We start from the raw sequence: 19,846 nt of genomic DNA, 5'->3' as shown, positions 1-19,846 counted from the left end.
ATACACCTCTACTGAGTACTGAATAGGCTGAATGTTGCCTGAAAAGAGAAAAGGGAGAGCTTCAGATGTCTTAGGATATAGTGATGAAGGATGACAGCCTAATAATTCTTTAGACACTATTTTATTTTTAATTTTTTAAAGTAGGCTCTTTTTTAAAGAGCTTAATGTGGGGCTCAAACTCACAACCCTGAGATCAAGACCTGAGCTGACATCAACAGTCAGGCACTTAGTAGGCTGAGCCACCCAGGTGCCCCTAGAAATGATTTTTAAGACAAAGTAGAGGAATATGGGGGAAGACAGTACTGACCCACCTAAGTGAGCAGCTCTTCTTTCTGTCTCTGTTTCTTATCTTTCATTTGAACAGCAATAAATCAACAGGGTCAGGGCGATGAAAGACACACTGTAATTAGAAGCATGGAACAGGCCCACTCACCTGGTTTGACACAATTCCTACTAATGAGCATGCCCATACATCAGGATTTTATATAAAAAAAATGTTCTCAGTCTGACTTCTCGTTGCCTCTGACTCTTAGACCTGCTGTGCCCTGACCCGTAACTGCAAACCCAGCTACACAAGGTTCTCCACCCACACCTCCACCTGCACGATTCAGGTCCAGTTGGTCTGGGGAGAGTCTACATTCTTCATAATACTTTTTTTTTTTCCTAGAAAGTTCCTCATGAGCTTCTGAGAGAGACATCAGAGTGCACTGACAGGCAGTTTTCGGTATCTCAAGTTTTGGTGTTCTCTGAACCTTATACTCTATTTCCAAATATCTTCTGTTTAAAAGGCCCTCCTGGTGCTTGATTCTCTCCCATCTCATCTTATTTTAAGCTTTGCCCTTTGGTCATGGGCTAGTGTAAACCTTATCTCCTCTTTGGTGATCTGGCTTCATTTCAAGAAGCTGAAAGCCATATTCTCAGAATTCCAAATTGAAACAAAACATGGCACAATTTCCCCCCATATTTGTAAATATGGAAACCCAAACTTTTAGTTCCCTTTACTTGCAAACTTAACAAACGACACTCTGAGAAGAAGACACATCTCTGGGATAGAACCTTCCAGTAAAACTGAGCCCAGACCACCCTTACTGCATGTACACACCCATCCATCATCCAGCAGTGGCTCTAGAGAGCTATTTGTCTAGCTGCTCAAGAAGAGAGGGGATCTCTTGAGGTCAGGGACACAGGATAACATGGTATAAACCATGTTCTCATACTCTTCCAGTGCCCCCACCTCAAAACTCCCCCTCTGATCCGTTCTTCATTCTGATGCCCAAAGTCTTTCTAAAATAGAACTCATGTAATTTCCTTGCTTTAAATTTTCCGATGATTTCCCATCCCCACCACCTGAACTTAGGTTGGCAGAGAATTGGTCCTCTCGCCAGAGGGGCTCTTGGGGCTACTTCCCCACAACTCTTGCTTTCTCTCCAGCTTGCCATGTGACACAACCCACACTCAGGTCTCTCGATTCCTTGCCTGTGTGTTATTCCTTCAGCCTGGGGCATAAGCCTCCTCTTTATCTTCCTAAGAAAATCCACTAAATTAGATTTAGCTTAATGTAACCCAGTCTGAGAATCATTTTGATAGAAGTAACAGAAAAGTTCACACTTTCACACTCAAACAAAGAAACACAATAAATGCTGGGAAAAATAATAATAATAATCAAGCTCACTTAACAGAAGGCCCTAGTTTTCAAGTTTTAATTCATATAAGTATTCAACAAATACTCACTGAGTGTCTGCTGTAGGCCAAACCCTGCCCTAGGACTTGGATACCACAGTGCCAAGGCAGGCCAAGTCCCTAACCTTGTGGAGCTTGTGCTCTTTTGGGGTGAAACAGACCACGACTCTGAAACATGTGAATATATGCAATGCAGTAGATGATCTTTGTCTTCAAGGAAAACATATCAGAAGGGTCCTAGGGAGTAACTGAGGGAGGTGGGGAGCTCTATGTCATACAGGTGACCAAAGAGGCCTCTCCTGTACAGTGACCTTTGGGAAGAGAGCACCAAGGGACACCTGGCATGGGTGCCAGCATAGGGAGCTATAAGGCCCAGAGAGGGATGCCTCTTGGGGATATTCTAAGAACATCAAAGAGACAGGTTAACAAAAAGGGTTGTAGGAGGGGAGGTCAGAGAGATGCCAGGGGCTACACACTGAAGGATCTTTTAGGCCACAATAAGGACTTGGATTCTAGCATGGGTGAGTTGCCAAGCAACTGGGAGGACTGATCAAAGGAGTGACAGGATCTGTAAAGGTGCCAGCAGGGCCATGCTTCCTCTGGGTGCTTTAGAGGAGAAGCTGGTCTTCACTCTTCAAGCTTCTAGTGGCTGCTGGCTCCATTCCTTGGCTCATAGCCACATCCCTCCAGTCTTCAAGGCCAGAGATTTTGCCTCCCTCTAGTCCATCTTCACATTGCTTTCTCCTCTGTGTATCAAATCTCCCTTTGCTCCCCTTTGCTCCCCTCTTACAAGTATGCATATGGCTATATTTAGGACCTACCCAGCTAATCCAGGATAATCTCCCCATCTCAAACACTTAACTTGCTCAAATCTGCAAAGATGTCATCATGTAAGTTAACATTTACAATTCCAAGGATTAAAATCTGATACATTTGAGTGGTTGTTACTCAGCCTATCATAGCCAGTCTCAACACACAATAAACCACTTTGCTTAGTGATCTTTTTTTTAAAGAAGCTTTTCACATCCACTCATTATACTGCCCATGAGCCCCTATTAAGTTCCAGACATTGGAGACAGAGTGCAAAAGGGGCTAGGCCCCTTTCCCTCAGGAAGCTCATAGTTACTGGAAAAACAGGTATAACCAAGTGATCATACAAACCAATGTCAAATTATAACTATGCCGAGAAACACAAAGAATAGCATGACTCTGAATCTGGGGGAGGGAAGGAACTAATGCAAGACAGGCAGGTCTGAGAAAGCATCCTAAAGGAAGTGACGTTCAAGTTCATGCTTGAAGGATAAACAGTATTTGCTGAATGAAAAGAAGAAGAGGATCCAAGGCACTGGAGAGGGAATGTAGCAAGGGCCCATGACCAGAAAGAACAGGACAAATAATGAGCATCAGGAGGCAGGAGCACCGTGAAGACTAGGAGTGGAGAGGATGCTCATCCCAAGGCCCTGTAGGCCTTGCTAAGGAACTGGCTCTTTTAGGTGAAGTCCTTGAGGTCCTATCAGATTCCGGTTTGAAAAGATCACTCTGGCTGCTAGTGGAGAAGGGGTGGGTGATGGAGAGTGTGGGAGTGTGCAGACTAGCTATTTCATTTTCATTTTAGTAGCCAGGACCTGAAGTGCTAGACCATCCATTTCCAAAGTCTTCTCTTTGTGTGTCCTTCTCACACACCCACCCCTGCTCCCAAGCTTGGGGAGGAGCCTGGCTCTCAGTCCTGGGATTCCTATGAATGCTCTGTCCCGGCAGCCTCCCCTTCAAATTTTAATTGCTGCCCCCACCCCCACTATATATTCTGATGAGAAGGACTGGTCACCTTTGTCTCTGTATCTATCCCAACCTGTATTTTGGTACTTCGTACGTGGTGGTCTACATGTGTGTGAAAGGGAAAAAGGAAAGCCTCTCTCAAGGGAGGAAGAAAGGACTTGGCCAGTTTGGATCCTTAGTGTGGGGCAGCGTTAGCATGAGAGCCCCTATCTGAAATCTGGTTTCAGAGTACGGTAAACAAGTCCAATTGGAATTATGAGAGCAAAGGAGATGATGCTTAGAGAGCAGAAGAACATCACCAGGCCAGAAGGTCAGAAAACCAGAAACACTAGAGTCCAAAGGATGGAACCAGGATGGGGAAAGGGGATACAATCCAGGTTCTTGGGAATGAGGACCCGCACCAACAACAGAACAGGGGTGCATCCCTGGAACAGAGGAGTGGGTCTGTTTAAAGGAGTCAAAATGAGACAAATGGAAAGAAGAGCCTGGCAATGTTTACTATGGATAAATAGTTGCAAAAATGAAGGATTTTAATATGCAGTGGCGCTTGGCATCCTTTTATTTAGTACCTTTCTCCAAATTGATTATGTGATACATCAAAATATTCCTATAAAGGACATCTAAATATGAAATAGGTTAAAGAAGTAGGTCATTCTTTCAGGTACTTATTGTCAACATTCAGACTGGAATCCAGGATTCCTAAATCCTGAAATTTCCTTCTTCCTGCTAAGCTATTCAATCCCCAACGGAGCCAACACCGGGTTCATTGTGCAGACTCCCAATTAATCACAGTAGAAAGCACTATTTGCCAAGTGAAAATCCTCTATTTTGAATTCTTAATCCCCCCACCAGCTGAGTTTACCACAAAGACATGAATATATAATTGAGACATAAAGAAAACATGCCACCAAATTAAACTGTCCTAATTTTAAATCAATAAATTCTTTCTCAAATAACATGAAATGAAGATCTTTCGAAAGAAAAACATTGAGCTCTGGCAACTCCAGGAGCAATTCACCACTGAGCCTACATCCAGCAGTAGCCAATTCAATTTTCACCAACGTTAGACACCAATCTACCATAGATGATGTTCAACAGGAATAGGAGTTTTATGCTATATGCCAAGTGGTGACAGCTTAAAGCCTAAATTAGCCTGGAGACATCTGAAACTCTGAGACTCCTTCATCGGCATGTGGTGGGCTCTCAGTTACCAGTGAGTGGGAGCTGCTGGCAAGGGGCCGGTCTCCCAATTCCTAAGGGGTTCCCCCCTTCCTATTCACCTTGATCCTTCCTGGCATCCTTGCCACGATGGATCCGTACAATTGCCACGATGGCAGAATGAGGAGCCCCATTGTCATATCCTCTATTTGCTGTTGTTCAGAGAAATGTAGCTTAACTTTACTACAGATTAAGAATCATTAGTGGGACTGCAATGGTCATAAAACATAGGTTTTAGTGTTTTAAAAAACTGGCCTGGTGGAGAAGAGTCTTTGGCACTCTTCCCCCTTTGTATCTTTGCCATGCAAGGGACACAGAACCATGTGGGTTTGGATGTATTCTTTCCTTCTAATACTTCCCTCTTCCTACCAAGTTTCTGACTCTGGTGCTTGTCATTTTCTATTCTACTGATAGACTTCTTAGATATTTGTCCTTTGCCAGGACAGTCTAATGGAACTTTCCTTGGGGAAGAGAAGTGATGTTCTTATCAACATCAAGGAAAACCAAGCCTGTTTTGAAAACCAGCAGGACTCCAAGGCCTACACTTCTCACTGTGCTCCTTCCTTGGCACGCAGGCCATCTCCTGCCTACGTGCAGATGATCTTCCTGGCCATATACTTAGCAACTTCACCAGAGGAGCCCTGTCCTGTGACCACCTTAGTGTAGTCATCGTTCCTCCAACGTATCGTACCTCCTCAGAATGCCAAGCTTTGCACCTGTTACTGCTGCCAGGATGCCTTCTCTTCAGTTCTAAAAATTTCTATTCACCATTGAGCGGGTTGGTGAAATGTAACCATGCAGTTTTGCCTGGTCTTACAGATAAATTCAATTGCTCCCTTTCACTGTATTAATAGCATTTATATATAAGAGCATCCTAACCCCTGTTACCCTATAAGAGAGCTATTTCTAAGGATATGAATGCCTTCTGCTAGACAGGGTGGGAATTCCATCTGAATTTCTGTGTCCCCAATGCTTGACTTCAAAGTACTGTTCAATGGAACTGAAAGGTTTCAGTTGAGATTTCTCAATCTGACAACAGATGGGCTGAGAGACATAGTTACTAACTTCTCTCCATGCCTGAAAAAGCTAAGTATTTCAATTTTAGCAAAAAAAAAAAAAAAAAAAAAAAAAAAAACAAACAAACAAAAAAACCCCACAAAAACAAAAAAAAACACATAAGAATTATCAGAGGCTTTTAAGTCTTTTGAGTACCTATGGGTCCCCTAGCAATAGTCATGACATTTAAATCCACAATGCTGGCCTTGATAACACTTTACACGCAACCTACAGGTGAGGCCTACTGAAACTGTTATGAATATTGTAAGAGGGTTTTTTTTTACACATATCCTGAGATTAGCCAGATCCATACCAGTGGGTCATGAGACCACAAAGAGACACTGCCATCCCCAATTAAGACTATTTCAAGTTCAGCTCAGATAAACCACAGGAGCTTCTGATACGGGAATAGCAATCTGTAGGAACGTATCTTGGAAGGGCAACTTATTCAGGATCTCAAGTTTGCCCTTTCCCTAAAATAAAATGACAGCGGGTCTTATTTGGAGACCACAGAAGTATGTAAGATCAAAGGGAAATCAGAGCCACTGTGGTATTAGAATTGGAGGCAGCTGGGACTCCCTGGGGAAAACCACAGCGATACGAATTCTGCGGTTGCTTGAAGACCCTCCTTTGGGAGCCCTAACTGCTTACCTGGAGGGACGTTGCCCGACTCCCGTAAGTGTTTGCTGTGAAGCAACAGGGTCAGGTCGCCTGAACTTGCTACTTCCTGAGAGCCATAAGTGGTATGAAGGCCTTGGCCGGGGCGACCCCATCGTTATTTGCTGTTGTGACCAGGAATCACGGGAGGCAGAAGTCAAGTTTTCCAAATTGCTTCCCATACATGAGGGCCCCTCCTGGCCACACCACAGAAGGCAGAGAAAATGCCATTATTAAACCACTATGACTTTCATTACAGCAATTTTCTCAGATTCCTTTAGTCTAAGAGACTCTTCAGCCCCTCCATTGTGAGTAACTGCATGGAGAAATTTAAAAACTCACCAGTTAGAACTGAAATGCTTCATTTGCATGCTGTCTAAATTCTATAAATCAATTTCAGGTAAAATGCCCTACTTCCTTGTCATTCTCCAGGGTGCTCTGAGGATCACTCTAATTTTGTAGTGGGATTTAATTTCCTGACTTTTTGGAAGTTCTGTCGAATTCAGATGCACAGTCTTACAATCAGACTGAATGTTCACGTTCATCTATTTCTTAAGCAGGGGCAGGAAGAGGAAAGATAATTTGGAAAGCAGTTTGGGATGGCAAATGTGACCTGCTGGCACGCAGGGCTACTGAAACCCGAAGAACACAGATGTACTCAGAAGGTGACTTCTGTTGATTTAGAACCGGATGGTGACGTTTCCCTTTACTACGGGCTCAGCAAGCTGTAGCTTGAATGGAAATGAGTCGGTACAAAGGTCTTCTCGACACTACAGGAGCCTTGCAGTGCCAGGAGGGCATGCTGCTTTCCAGGGGAGCTGGCTGGAGAGACAGAAATCTTTGCTTTCCATGTTAAGGATTAGAGCACATTATTCCCTTTGATACGTTGTGCTTCATATTCTCTTTTGTACAGGTTCAGAGTGGGGAGGGGTGTCTACAGGGCGTGGGTGTCCAGGAATTAAAAGTTATTGTTCACGTTCCCTTAATCATAATAATGAGTTTAGTTTGACAAGGTCAATTAATTATTCAGGATTGGAAAGCAACACGATTATACAGATCAGGCGGGTAAGAGGAGAGGGCTCAGTACGGGAAGACAATAAAAGGTGAATGCAGGGCTGGTACCGCCAAAGCTCCATTGTGTGCAAGTCACCTGCCTGTGCTGACTACCTCCCTGGCCTAGGCCCTTTCTCTCTGGAATTCCACTAACACAGGGAATGACAGTGACGTCCTGGCTTCCTTTGCTCATTCCTACCCCATTCCAGAGGCATTGGCGTCTCCTCCCTTTGGTGAGCTTCAGAGCTGTTTGACTCCAAAAGACAGGTAATTAACTATCAAACAATAGCAGGGATTTTCAGATTAATTCTGCTTAGGTGGAAACTGGAAAACTCATTTACACTAAACAAAAGGGAGGGGGTGATTAGACACTCCAGTGACAAAAGAGAGACCTATGTAGAGCCTGGAAAACTGATAGAGACCAAAAGCTTTGTCGATTATTATTATTTTTATTATTATTGCCATTACACTAATTAATGCCCTGTCTTATGGGCACCGGATGCTAACATTTGCTACCATGTGAACATGTCTCTGAGTGAGATTAGAGTCCCACGTATACCACCCAGGCCTCTGTGCCTGGATGAGAAGGACCTTCACTAATGTTGTGCCGACCACCAGGCCAGGTATGCTCTACCGTCACACAAGGGCGCTTGCAAGACCATCAGGGCTTTGAGACATCTTTCATGTTGCCCTTAACTTAGCAAACGATTCAGTCCCACAGGGTGTTTTATTTACTCTGAGCTCCTCATGCTACATTCTCTTCCAAAAAGCCACAGAGCCAGAGGTATAGCCATTCTAGATACCCCAAGAAGTTGCAGAATCAAGAGCAGATAGGGTTAAAATATGCAGCTGGGACTCCAGAAGCAGTCACTTATTAATTACACGCACAAAGCAGAACACCCTAAGGTCAAAGGGATGGAAATCATTAGACCCCATTTTCAATAAATCTAAAATGGATCTCCCTCACGCTGGCCTAAAAGATTGTGTTCAGGCTGCCTAAGTGGGCGTGAAAACGTGTGGGTGGTATTTCTTACTTCTCACAAACTCCTTATGGATGGAGTATTTAAGGCTTCTACAAATTAAGAAGTCCAAGGATCTGAGGGGCTCCATGGCACTGCCACACGATGCTCTACTGCATGAGGCTTAGGTGAGTTGGGATCACCTGCCCCAGAACCTGCAGGTAAAACATCCTGGTGTGCCCCCTCGCCCCTCCACGCCCACATGTAGCCAGCCCTACTTCTCTCTATATTCCCTTGGATACCTCCTCAGACTCTGGCCTATCCTCTCTTCCAGTCCCCTATCTTGGTAATAACCCTCTCTTGTCTTTAAAAGACCTCTGTCTTTTCTTATTTCCATCTTCTCTCCAAATTTCCATTCTCTTTTCCATACCACACCCGACCCCTTAAGTTAATGAAACCCACTCCTACTTTTACACGTACTGGCCCATAATGGCAATCACGTATGGCACTGCCTGAAAGAACTTTCTGAGAGGAGAGAATAACCTACTTCTACACTGCCTACTAGCGTAGCCACTGGTCACACATGGCTACAGAAGCACCTGAAATGAAGCTAATGCGACCAAAGTAATAAATTTTAAATTTTAATTGGTGTTAGCTTGTTTAATTTTACATAGCCATGGTGTTGAGCAGGTACTTCACTCAGTTTTCCCATCCCCTGCCTCTTCCTGCCACCAGCCCCTGATGTCTTTTCCTCTTCCTCCTTCCACACAGCCTCCAGGGCCACTCTCTTCGTCAAAGCTGTCCCTTATTCCTGGCTTGTCTAGAAGACTTGCTCCCATGATCACCTGGGCTCAGGGCCTGCAGCCACAAGCCCACTCGTACCTCTATGTTGACCTTGGACGATGCAAATTGGAAGAACTGTCACCTTCTGGCAGGCTGCTCTAACACTCTGGCCCATGGAGACAGAGATCTCCATGGTTGGGCATGCATCCTTACTCCACCTGGTGCTCCCCATGGCTCCACTTAAGAGTTGCTCCTCCAACCACTACGCTGCCCCCTGCAGGGACCTTCCTCTGCAGCCCAGGCCAGACCAACCCAGTCCATGTTCCAGCCACTTGACCTGCCCTGCGGGGACCTTCACAAACCACCCCCGTCTCCATCAGCTTGGGGTAGATTTAGGAGAATTTAGGTACCCCCAGAGCTACTTTTTAAAGAAAAAAAAAACACATCTAGAACTTTCCACCAATGAAAGGCTGTCCTAACAATTGGAAGGACTGGAGATGATGTATTCAACTGAAGCTCTTGAAAACACCAACCAAAGAAAGGCCCTTAGCCCTTCACCCCATGCCTGAGCTAAGGGATAGATTCATGCTTAGGAGCACCAGGAAATTCAGCTGCCATATAATAAAACCAGTCTGATTTCTGTACAAGTCATTTCTGAATTCTATTAAAATGTATAATCAGATAGGATGCAGGTAAGAGGACCCACTCCTCAGGTGTTTCCAGGAGCAACTGGAGTAGGTGGGTGCCCTACAAGGATTCAGCCAATAGTAGCTATACTTCCAGAAATCAAATTTTTTTTAAGAATATATTTTTTTAATTTTTATTTATTTATGATAGTCACAGAGAGAGAGAGAGAATGGCAGAGACACAGGCAGAGGGAGAAGCAGGCTCCATGCACCGGGAGCCCAATGTGGGATTCGATCCCGGGTCTCCAGGATCACGCCCTGGGCCAAAGGCAGGCGCTAAACCGCTGCGCCATCCAGGGATCCCCAACAAATTTGTGGGCATGACTTGAGCAAATATCGTAGAAGTCCATCCCCACATGCATGGGAACTAACTCTGCAAAGGCAGCTTTTTATTCAATCTCTGTGTGCTAAGCAGTTGGCCAAAGTACCAGTAACCAGAGCTGTTTCTCAGTGATTATTTCCCCTATGAAGGAATGAAGGCACTAATGAGAGTGTGCACAGAGGGCCAAAGGTCTGCTTCTCAGGCAGCTGCGAAGATGGCATCACAGCTGCCAGTGAGAACTGAACATACTGAATCACAACCATGGAGAAGATCTAGAACAAAGACCTAGTGGGTCCCAAAGGGTAATTTGATAACAAGAGGAAATGCATGATGTCTCCCTTAAGCAGCTCACATGATGCCACGAACGTGTGACTACCTCCCTTCTGCGGGGGTTTATTTGTAAGTGAAGCTGACTGCTTATGTGTAAATACATATACCGTCGGTTTGGTTCTTTCTTCTGCTGCTATTATGTGTGTGTGTTTGTGTGTGTGAGTATATATGTGTGAGTGTTTAATGATTGTAAGACCATTCTGAAAACTTAATATGTCTGACTTTCATTCCAGCCGCGTTCTGTTTAGGGTTGAATAGCAACTTCAACAAAATCCAGACAGTCAGCTCCTGCTAGGGGAATTAGGGTTTATGTTCAGTACAATAAATGATCCCAAGATAAATATATTTCTTTTATTTTTTTCAATCCTGGATGGTGATGTATCCTCTTTCCAATACAGAAGTGAGGGAGTCTGGCTCTATTTAGTTTGTCTGATTGCTTTTAAGAGGGGGGGGACAGGTTGGCTCTGAAAAACTATGGTCCACTATTCATTAAAGTGTCAATAATGCTCAGCCCAGGCATATCGACAGCGGATTAGCTTGGGCTGAGTCTGTGTACAAGACCAGTGCCTTTTTTAACCTAGCTTGTTTCCAGATCAATACACCCATCAGCATTCGAAAATTAGCCCAAGATGAGATTCCAATACTTGAGGTGGTGTGTCATGCTAAGAGGCCACCTAGCCAAGTCACAGATGTAAACATCTAGCTGGGGATTAGACATTTTCCATTAGCTTGGACATGAGCGAAGATTGATGTAGACCCCCTCGCCTCGCCCCTCCCACGTCTCTACCCCCACATGCATTCCACTTTCCCTCTCCGAGCCTATGTAAGACCTCCGGACTACAATTCCAGCTATTTGCTTCAATAAGCGTTTATTATATGTGTGCCTTGGGTCAGGCGCTCCCCCAGGTACTTAGGGCAGGGACGTGTGGGTGTGTGGGTGTGTGTGTTGGGAGGGGATGTCTTAAGAAAAACAAAACAAAACAAAAATATGGTGCTTATTTTCAGGGAGGTTTGAGCATTTTCCACTATTCCTTCAATAGTCCAGTTCCAGAAAGGCGCTGCTTCCTAAAGCAAGTATCTATATTAGTGTGCATTTGCTAACTTCTCTTTGTCACTGTGGGGACATCCTGCTCTCTACAGTGTGTGCAGGGCGGGCCTGAGGGCAGCATGGGGGATGGCTTCAGAAGCATCCCCTGGTAGAGATCAATTACAGATGGTGCCACTGGCACGGTTGCCGGACCTCCTCATCAAATGTGATCCTTAAACTACGTTTCGAGCAACTATCCACCATAAAAAAAAAAGAAAACAAATGTTTTTTTTTTGTTTTTATTGACTGATTGATATTTTTATTTTTTTTAAGTAGGCCCCACCCGGAGCGTGGAGCCTAACACAGGGCTTGAACTCACAGACCTGAGCTGAGATTGAGAGTCGGACGTTTAACTGACTGAGCCACCTGGGCGCCCCCCAAAATGTATTTTATATCAAAAATGTACACACCCTAAGACATAAGTCTTACGTGATGATACTTAGTCTGCTGTTTGTGATACACTGATACCTTCTATGCAATTCCATTTCCTTTAAAAAATGCTGTTTGCATCCAGCAGTTTGAAAACCAGGAACCAATTAATAGAAAAAAGCCATAATAATTTCTTTTTAGAGGAGTGAGAAAAAGAAAGAAGCACCACACGGTATGGCCAAGCTCTGCCCCAGCACGAGGGGCAAAGACGTCCCTGCGGTCCCGCCCAGAGCCAAGCCACCGTTGCCTTGCTGTAGCCGTGTCTCCTCCCTACTCGCCTCAGCTCGCCCTTCACCATCGATCGCGCCCACAGCCCAGGACGAGCACCCTCCTCCTTTCTCGAGCACCCTCCTCCTTTCTCGCAGGTTACGTTCCCATAATTCCTTCCGTTCCTTTGCATTCTTCCTTCTCCAGCCACTCTCCTGCCCTTGTTTCTCCAGCTACTCATCTGCCAGGCCCTCCTTTCCTCAGGCACCCTGACAAGGAGCGGTGGCCAAAGGAGCCTCCCTTGGAGGAGCTTCTCACCCTGGATGCCTTTCAGCTGGCTGAAGGAGCTGAGAACCAGGCTGCAAAGGAGACCTCGGTAGAGGAGCCGGGCTCCACTACTCAGAGCTTAAGCTTCTGGGATGAGATGATGGGGTGCTGGGTCCACTGTAGAAGAGTTGCAAAAATCTAAAAAGTACTATCAATATTTTGAAAATCTTGATGGCTAACACACAGCATGAGGTGCCAGGCCTACTTCTAAGGGTCACGTAAAATTTAGCAAGCTCGTCACAACAGTGACTCCTTTTTACAGAAGGAAACCCCGAAGCCTGGTCAGCAACTTGATTGGGGTGTCCCAGCCAGAAAGCAGCAAGCGTCTGGCTCCTGGCTCTTCCTCCCTCATCAGGGCTGTCCCCCACGGGAAAGTGCGTGAACGCCCCGGGCCGGTTCTGCTTCCTGGGGGAACAGGCGAGGACCACCGCCAGGGCCTGAGAAGCACGGGCAGGGCACAAGCAGGGGAGATGCAAACGCAAAGCCAGTACACAGGCCTCAAAGGCCAGGGGTAAGGGGTGCAGTAAGAGGGGGCAGGGACTTGGGGTGACACCAAACACAGAGAATCAGGTGAAAGTTATTAAAAGGGAGAAGTGGCGTCGGAAAGCCAGGGCTGGGAGATGAGAGACTCGAGCAAGCCGGAGACAGTGGGGGTGGCTGTGAAGGGTGTGTCCCAAGTGGGCGTTTAGAGCATCTGTGACGGGCTCTGCTTTCTTTGAAGGCTGTGGGAGGGTATGGCGTGTATGTAGTGCCAGAAGAACTAAAACACTGGTCTTAAAATAAAGCAAGCTTAGAACTATATGGAACCACAAAAAAAAAAAAAAAAAAAAAAAAAAAAAAGATCTTAAGAGGAGAAAAAAGCCAAGGAAAGCAATAATTAGAAGATAATTTTCTGAGAAAATATATTGGAATGAAAGCAAAAAAAAAAAAAAAAAAAAAAAACGATCCTAGTCTTATTCAACAGGAAAACTTATTTCAAAATTCAGCTTCTAATGATAAATGACAATTAGTCGTCCTGTTGTCCTGGCTGGATGGAACACACAAAACGCACCTCTGCTGAGGATCACAGAAACAGTGCTGGACACGGGCTCTCCCAGCCGTGCACCAAGACCGAACAGCCAAGCCCCGCCTACCTTGCACAATGAGGTGGACCCTCGAGGTCTTCGGGTGGTTGTCCGTCTGCACAGAGCAGGTGTACGGGCCCTCGTCGTACACATCCACATTCTGGATCTCGATGCTGTACTGGGTTTGGGTGTTGCTCAGGAGGACCACGCGTGGGTCCAGGCACCACTTGTCATTCCCGGCGTAGAGGATGGTGCTGCGGTTTAGCCAGGCCACCCGGGTAACCCGGTTATCAATTGTGCACCTGGAAGGAAAACCAGACATGTGAGTCCAGGGACCAGAGGAGAAGGGGGAGCCATCAGAGTCAGGTCTTCTTAGCAATGCTAGGATGGCTTGTCACCATGCCTTATCTTCACCATCCCCTGCGCCCCAGTATAGACACACACATTTCCTGTTTGGTTTGTCATGAGTCTCACTTTCTGGAAGTGGGCAGCAGAGATCTTGTGGGATTATAGCCTCAGAACACTGGCCATCTGAGACTTCTGGGTCCTGACCAGGTCAGTGCTTCTGAATGCACCTGAGCAAAGGACTACTTCCAAAGTCGTAACTATTCATGATCATAACTGGAGGCATCTTCCATACCCAGAACGGCTAGATCCTCAGAGCACCATCGGCTCTCCCTTTGCTCAAGGATTCCCATGCTGTAGGCATTTGGGGAGTACTAAGTCATCCAGCACTGGTGACAGCCCTACAAGCAAGGTTCTGTTGGTAAAAGGGATGGAAGAACAAAGAAACTAAATATTTCTCCCAAGCCACACAGTTAATATGTGCTAGATCAGAGACCCAGATTTTAACTACTAAACGTTATCTCAGAATAGCGAATTCTAACAGAAGGCTTCTGAAGTCAAAACTAAATATGGACCACCACCATTGCTATTTATCTTCATTACACCCAGGGGCAGAAATGTTCAATTACTGCGAGACTAAAGGCATTTTCCAAAATCTCAAAACTGTTTGCACATGTAAAAATAGATTTTGTCTTTTTTATTTTTGCATCTGGAGTCCCCAAATTGTGGAAGCTCCCTTCTCTTTCCTTACACTTTCAAATCTCCCAGCTTCTCTCGCCAAGTCCTAATCACATCTCCCTGTCTGTATTCATTTCCCTCTCTCAATACACCAAGAATGTTCTATGGCCTTAGGCTACATTCACAAACACAGTGTCCTGATCCTAACTATAATGCTGGAAATAGCAATGTAGCTCAGTATGTATAATGATGCCTCAAATTTATACATTCTTTTGCAGTGTACAAAATGCTTTTACATCCACACTGTCTCTTTTGATTCTTGCAGCAAATCTGTGAAGTAGATGATCTTACCCATTCTCTACTTTAAAGATCAGAACTCCACCATTTGGCATAGTCTGGCGACTTGGCCAGATTAGGGAGCTAGGAAGTGACAGACATCTCAGCCAGGGCATCCGTCTCATTCCTAGTCCCGTGTGCTCCTCGGAAAGGGCGAAGGGGGATTTTTCAGTAAGTAGGGACAATTGCCCCCATTGAGTTCTCAAAATGGTCTATGATGAAAAAAAAAAAAAAAAAAACTAAGAACTGCTGCTGAACACACCAGCCTTCCCCAGGCGGTCGATCTCAAGAGGAGATATCCTGTATCATGCATTTTTTTTCCGCTTGTACTTGTGTAAATGTCACAGGATCATTGCAGGGCCACTCAGGCATAGGTGGGGAGCCTTGCTGAGAATGCCTGTAGGGAAAGCTGCTCAACCAGAAACACCTTTGCTCTGGTGTCCAGCAAGTTCTGTGCTGTTCACTGTGTTTCCCGGACAACGCAGGACGGAAATAATGGAGGATGTTACTAGGGAAAGGTCAAGGGAATGGGCCAATTGCATCAGAATCACATGTGGGGTTTGTCACAAGTTTTTAGTCTCTGCTCCTGCCCTACTGATTCAGTCTGTGAGTATCCAGAAACAAGGATTTCTAACAATGTCCCAGTTGGGTCATATACCTACCAAAATTTGAAAAACACTGGTGCAGAGCCATGTGTCTGGGCTCAGCTCCATACTTTGGGGAGCTCAGTATAAAATGAAAATCTGGAGCTCTTTGTTCAAGAATTATTAAGAGTTTCAGGATATTGAGAGTAGAGCATTGAACCATGGGCAGGGCTCTGTTTGAATAAATGCATACCCTGTGTGGATCTCACTCAGACTTTGTTGTGCTTACCAATGCTTCTTAGGAATCTTATGAAAATGCAGATTCTGATTTGGTAGGTCTGGGGTGTGTCCTGAGAGTCTGCACTTTTTGTAGGCTCTCAAGTGATGCCTACGCTGTTGGCTCTCGACCATTCCTTGACCTGCACAAATCTAGAGACGTGATGTATGAACATTAGGGTTGGGGTAGCACTAGTCTAACACCTCCCTATGTGCAAGTGTGGTCAGAAAACCGACAGATCACCATCCCATTGGAGCCTGGTAGAAATGCAGAGACTCTGGCCCCGCCTCAGCTGCAATGATTTAGAATGTGCATTTTAAAATTTTCTTTTTTTTTTTAATTTATTTTATTTATTTATGATAGGCACACAGTGAGAGAGAGAGGCAGAGGCATAGGCAGAGGGAGAAGCAGGCTCCATGCACCGGGAGCCTGACGTGGGATTCGATCCCGGGTCTCCAGGATCACGCCCTGGGCCAAAGGCAGGCGCTAAACCGCTGCGCCACCCAGGGATCCCTAGAATGTGCATTTTAATAAAATCTCTAGGTAACAGAATCCACATGAAGTTTGGGCTTGTCTAGAATGTACTTTAAGTCTTCCTCTGGCTTTGATGGCAATGCCTAGAATACTCCGAGAGTTGAATGAGAGGTAGTAAAGTACAGCCAACAGAGAGGAAGCACCTGATGCTATTTATCCCTTCCCTTAGGTTCCTCACAGGCATTCCTGACGTTCATCCTCTTGGGCTGCCTCACCTGAAATGTGGGCTTTGAAGCACAGTGGTGTGAAACCCTGGAAGAACAACAGACTCCACAGCATACTTTACTAGTAATACACTTGGGATGTTATCTGTCTTAATTACCTTAAGAGTGGGCCCTGTTCTAAATTTTGCTTGGGGTGGGGGTGGGGTGCCTAGGTGGCTCAGTCGTTTGAGTACCCAATTCTTGATTTTGGCTCAGGTCATGATCTCAGAGTCATGACGTGGAGCCCTGCTGAGTTCAGAGCCTGCTTAAGAGTCCCTCTCTCTCCCTCTCTCTCTCCCTCCCCACTGTCTCTCTCTCTCTAAAAAAAAAAAAAAAGAAAGAAAGAAGAAAGAAAGAAAGAAAGAAAGAAAGAAAGAAAGAAAGAAAGAAAGAAAGAAAAGAAAAAAAATCCTCAAAAACATAGATTTTGCTTGGATCTAAGTGAGATGTGAAATTCATAAAATTCATATAATGGCTAATGTTTATTGAATACATATTTATTGTATGATTGGTACTATGCAAGCCTATTATATAGACTATCTTCTCAAGAACTTGGTGGGTTCGCTTATTAATGCCAGATTACAGATGGGGTTAAGTCAAGTTAAAAAATATGCAAATTGAAAAAATTATCGAATTCATTAGAATCACTGTGATGTTAAGCTGCAGACTCAGGATTCACACCCAGTTTTATTTTGTTTTGTTTCACAATCAGTATTTTTGAATGTCCTTATAAGCCCACCCCAGGACCCTTCAATATTTAAATTCAATGCTCATCATAATCACCCAAAAGCCCTAATAAAATACGGATTCCTGGGCCCCTCCCTGGTCTAGAGACCACATTTTGAAATCCATTATTTTAGACATCTGGTTTCTGGTGAAATGAGAGCTACAGAGTGAGTGGGCACTAGGAAATGATTCTGGTTTGAAATAGTTTCCCATACTTTCCAGGAGAGGACTTCCTTGTAACCGATATGTTCTGGGAAGCCAGAGCGGAGGCCCAGCTATTTTCTCCTCCAGCAGCTAAAATGTGACCAGACACCAGGTGAATGGCCGGCTGTGGTGCAGGAAATTCTGATCAACAACCTCTACACGGCTTGAATAATTGTTTTTGATGCCCACAGTGGGGGCATCTCAGCCTCTCGATGAATCCGAGAGGACGGTCCTGGGCTTCCTGTGAGTGTCTAATTATTGGAAACTGACTGAAACGAAGTAGTCTCACTGCTCTGCGCCGTGCTTCCAGGGCCAAAGATGTTCATTTGCAGATACGCTAACGCTCCGAACGCAGCCAATTTCCAGCACGGTTATGCGGCCCTTGTGATATACTACACTGAAAAGCTGGCATAGCTTCAGCTGTGGTTTTGGGCACATCCAAGGTCATGTTTAGATGTCCAAACTGTCACTGCTGGGCATCAGTCTTGCAGAGTCTCCATGGCATTACCACCGGCTTCTGCAGAGATGGATCACAAAGGTAACTTGGCAGCCAACTACTGTCACCTCCTCATACCTGTCCCCATCTATCTGTCTCATTTATCGAGTCTCCACAATAATGTCGAGGAGACTATTCTCCCAGGTTAAAAAAAAAAAAAAAAGTAAAAGCAAGCATAATTGCTCCCTCAGCCAGAATACCTTGGCTTGTGGGGAGTCTGTAGAAGGTTAGAATGGGAAATGCTATCAACAGGTGCCCCCCCCCTTTTTTTTTGCAGAGTTGGCCCTTAACCTAGTCCTACAAAATGACTCCTCAAACACACCATGGTATTTCATGTCCTTCAGGAAGGTAATTAACTGCACGGTTACCTGGGAGTAGGGAAGGCTTCAAACTCAACACTCCCTAATCCATACAAGTGCAGGTGCTGATGGCCACTTGTCGTTGGGAAATAGTCACAGGTCAGGGTGACACAGGCCAGGAAGGGGGAACGGAGAGACAGAGGAGTTGAAAGTGCCCTGCCCAAATCTTGAAAGCCTCTCACTTAAAAAAAAAAAAATATATATATATATATATATATATACTTATTTCAGAGAAAGAGAGAGAGGGAGAGAGAGAGGCAAATATGGAGCAAGTAGGAGGAAGGGCAAAAGAACAGAGAGAGACAGACTTTCAAGCTGACTCCCCACTGAGTGCAGAGCCCAATGTGGGGCTTGATCTACTGGCCCTGAGATCATGACCTGAGCTGAAATCCAGAGTGGGACGCCCAACCGACTGAGCCACCCAGGTGCCCCACCTCTCACCTTTACCCTGAATCCTTGAGCTACACTAAGCTCCCAACCCAAGCATCTTCTCCACCCATCCTGCCAGACATACAAAGAGAAACCACCTTTACAGACCTACGCCTTCTGGCCTGAGCCCTGGAACTCCCACTTCTCTGACTCCAAACATCTCTCAACTCTGAAAGTCCCCTGTCCTCCAGCCTCGATGCTGCCCTCACTTCCATCCTCCAACCCTCTGGCCTGTGGCCATCGGCCTTCAGGGCTTGTGTCAATGGTCTTCCCCTCCCACCAGGCCTGTGGCACTCCTCCTGTGTGTAATCCCCATGGGCAGCACATGGCCTGACCTATGCAATATCCTGGTAAAACCCAGACAGACAGACAGACAGACAGACAGAGCCTAGTAGAGATGCTTCCTTAGCATTTCACTGACGAGCCACAGTGCCCTTCTCAGTCTGCATGTCTGCACCCTGCTCCTTTTCTTGGAGAAATTTCTTCTTAAAGAGAGCAAGCCTGTTCTATCTGAACTAAGATCAGCCAGGGTGTGTAGCTTGCATTGGATCAGCAACGCATTTTCTTTAATGATGAGAAGGTTCATGTGTAGTCGACAGAAGACCAGCCACACACGCCCACGCTGGACCTCGCACCTGAGCACAGTGTATGGCAGAGAAAGCTGTCACACCTGTCATTTTCTGCAGCTGTACCAATTGTGCAAAAGCTCTAAAAATGCAGCCCTCTCTGTCCTTAATCTCTTGCTGATGAATAGTGGCTTTATTACACTTGCTGCATTTATACGTAGAGAAACCGAAAAAAAAATGATTAAGTATGCCCGGGACGAGGGGCTGCAGAGATAAAACCATAAAAGTATGGACTTGAGGCCTCAAGCTACTTTGGGATCTGGGAGGAAATGAGAAAGGGAGGGAGGCAGGGAGTGTGTGTCTAGAAACTGGACGAAAAATAGAGCCAAAGAATCTGCTTGGAATCTTCTAAGGACAGACAAAGAGAGTGTTGAAATAAAGAGAAGGATTATTGAAGAAAGAGAGAAAAATCCAG

The 19,846-nt window shown here is 45.4% G+C and overlaps 1 protein-coding gene across 7 annotated transcripts in view; it reads right to left on the bottom strand.

The window, feature by feature from the left end:
* Window positions 1–19,846, bottom strand: part of NTM (neurotrimin) — a 941,158-nt gene that overhangs the window by 163,575 nt on the left and 757,737 nt on the right. For all 7 annotated transcript variants that reach the window (XM_072822741.1, XM_072822742.1, XM_072822746.1 and 4 more), the window contains one exon: window positions 13,704–13,936. In XM_072822741.1, the coding sequence (XP_072678842.1) occupies window positions 13,704–13,936 (233 nt within the window). The remainder of the gene's footprint in view (window positions 1–13,703; window positions 13,937–19,846) is intronic.

The sequence above is a fragment of the Canis lupus genome, chromosome 3, assembly GCF_048164855.1.
Source record: "Canis lupus baileyi chromosome 3, mCanLup2.hap1, whole genome shotgun sequence".
Lineage (NCBI taxonomy): Eukaryota > Metazoa > Chordata > Mammalia > Carnivora > Canidae > Canis > Canis lupus.
The sequence above is the reverse complement of the archived record's forward strand: the minus strand, read 5'-3'. Positions and strand labels throughout refer to the sequence as shown.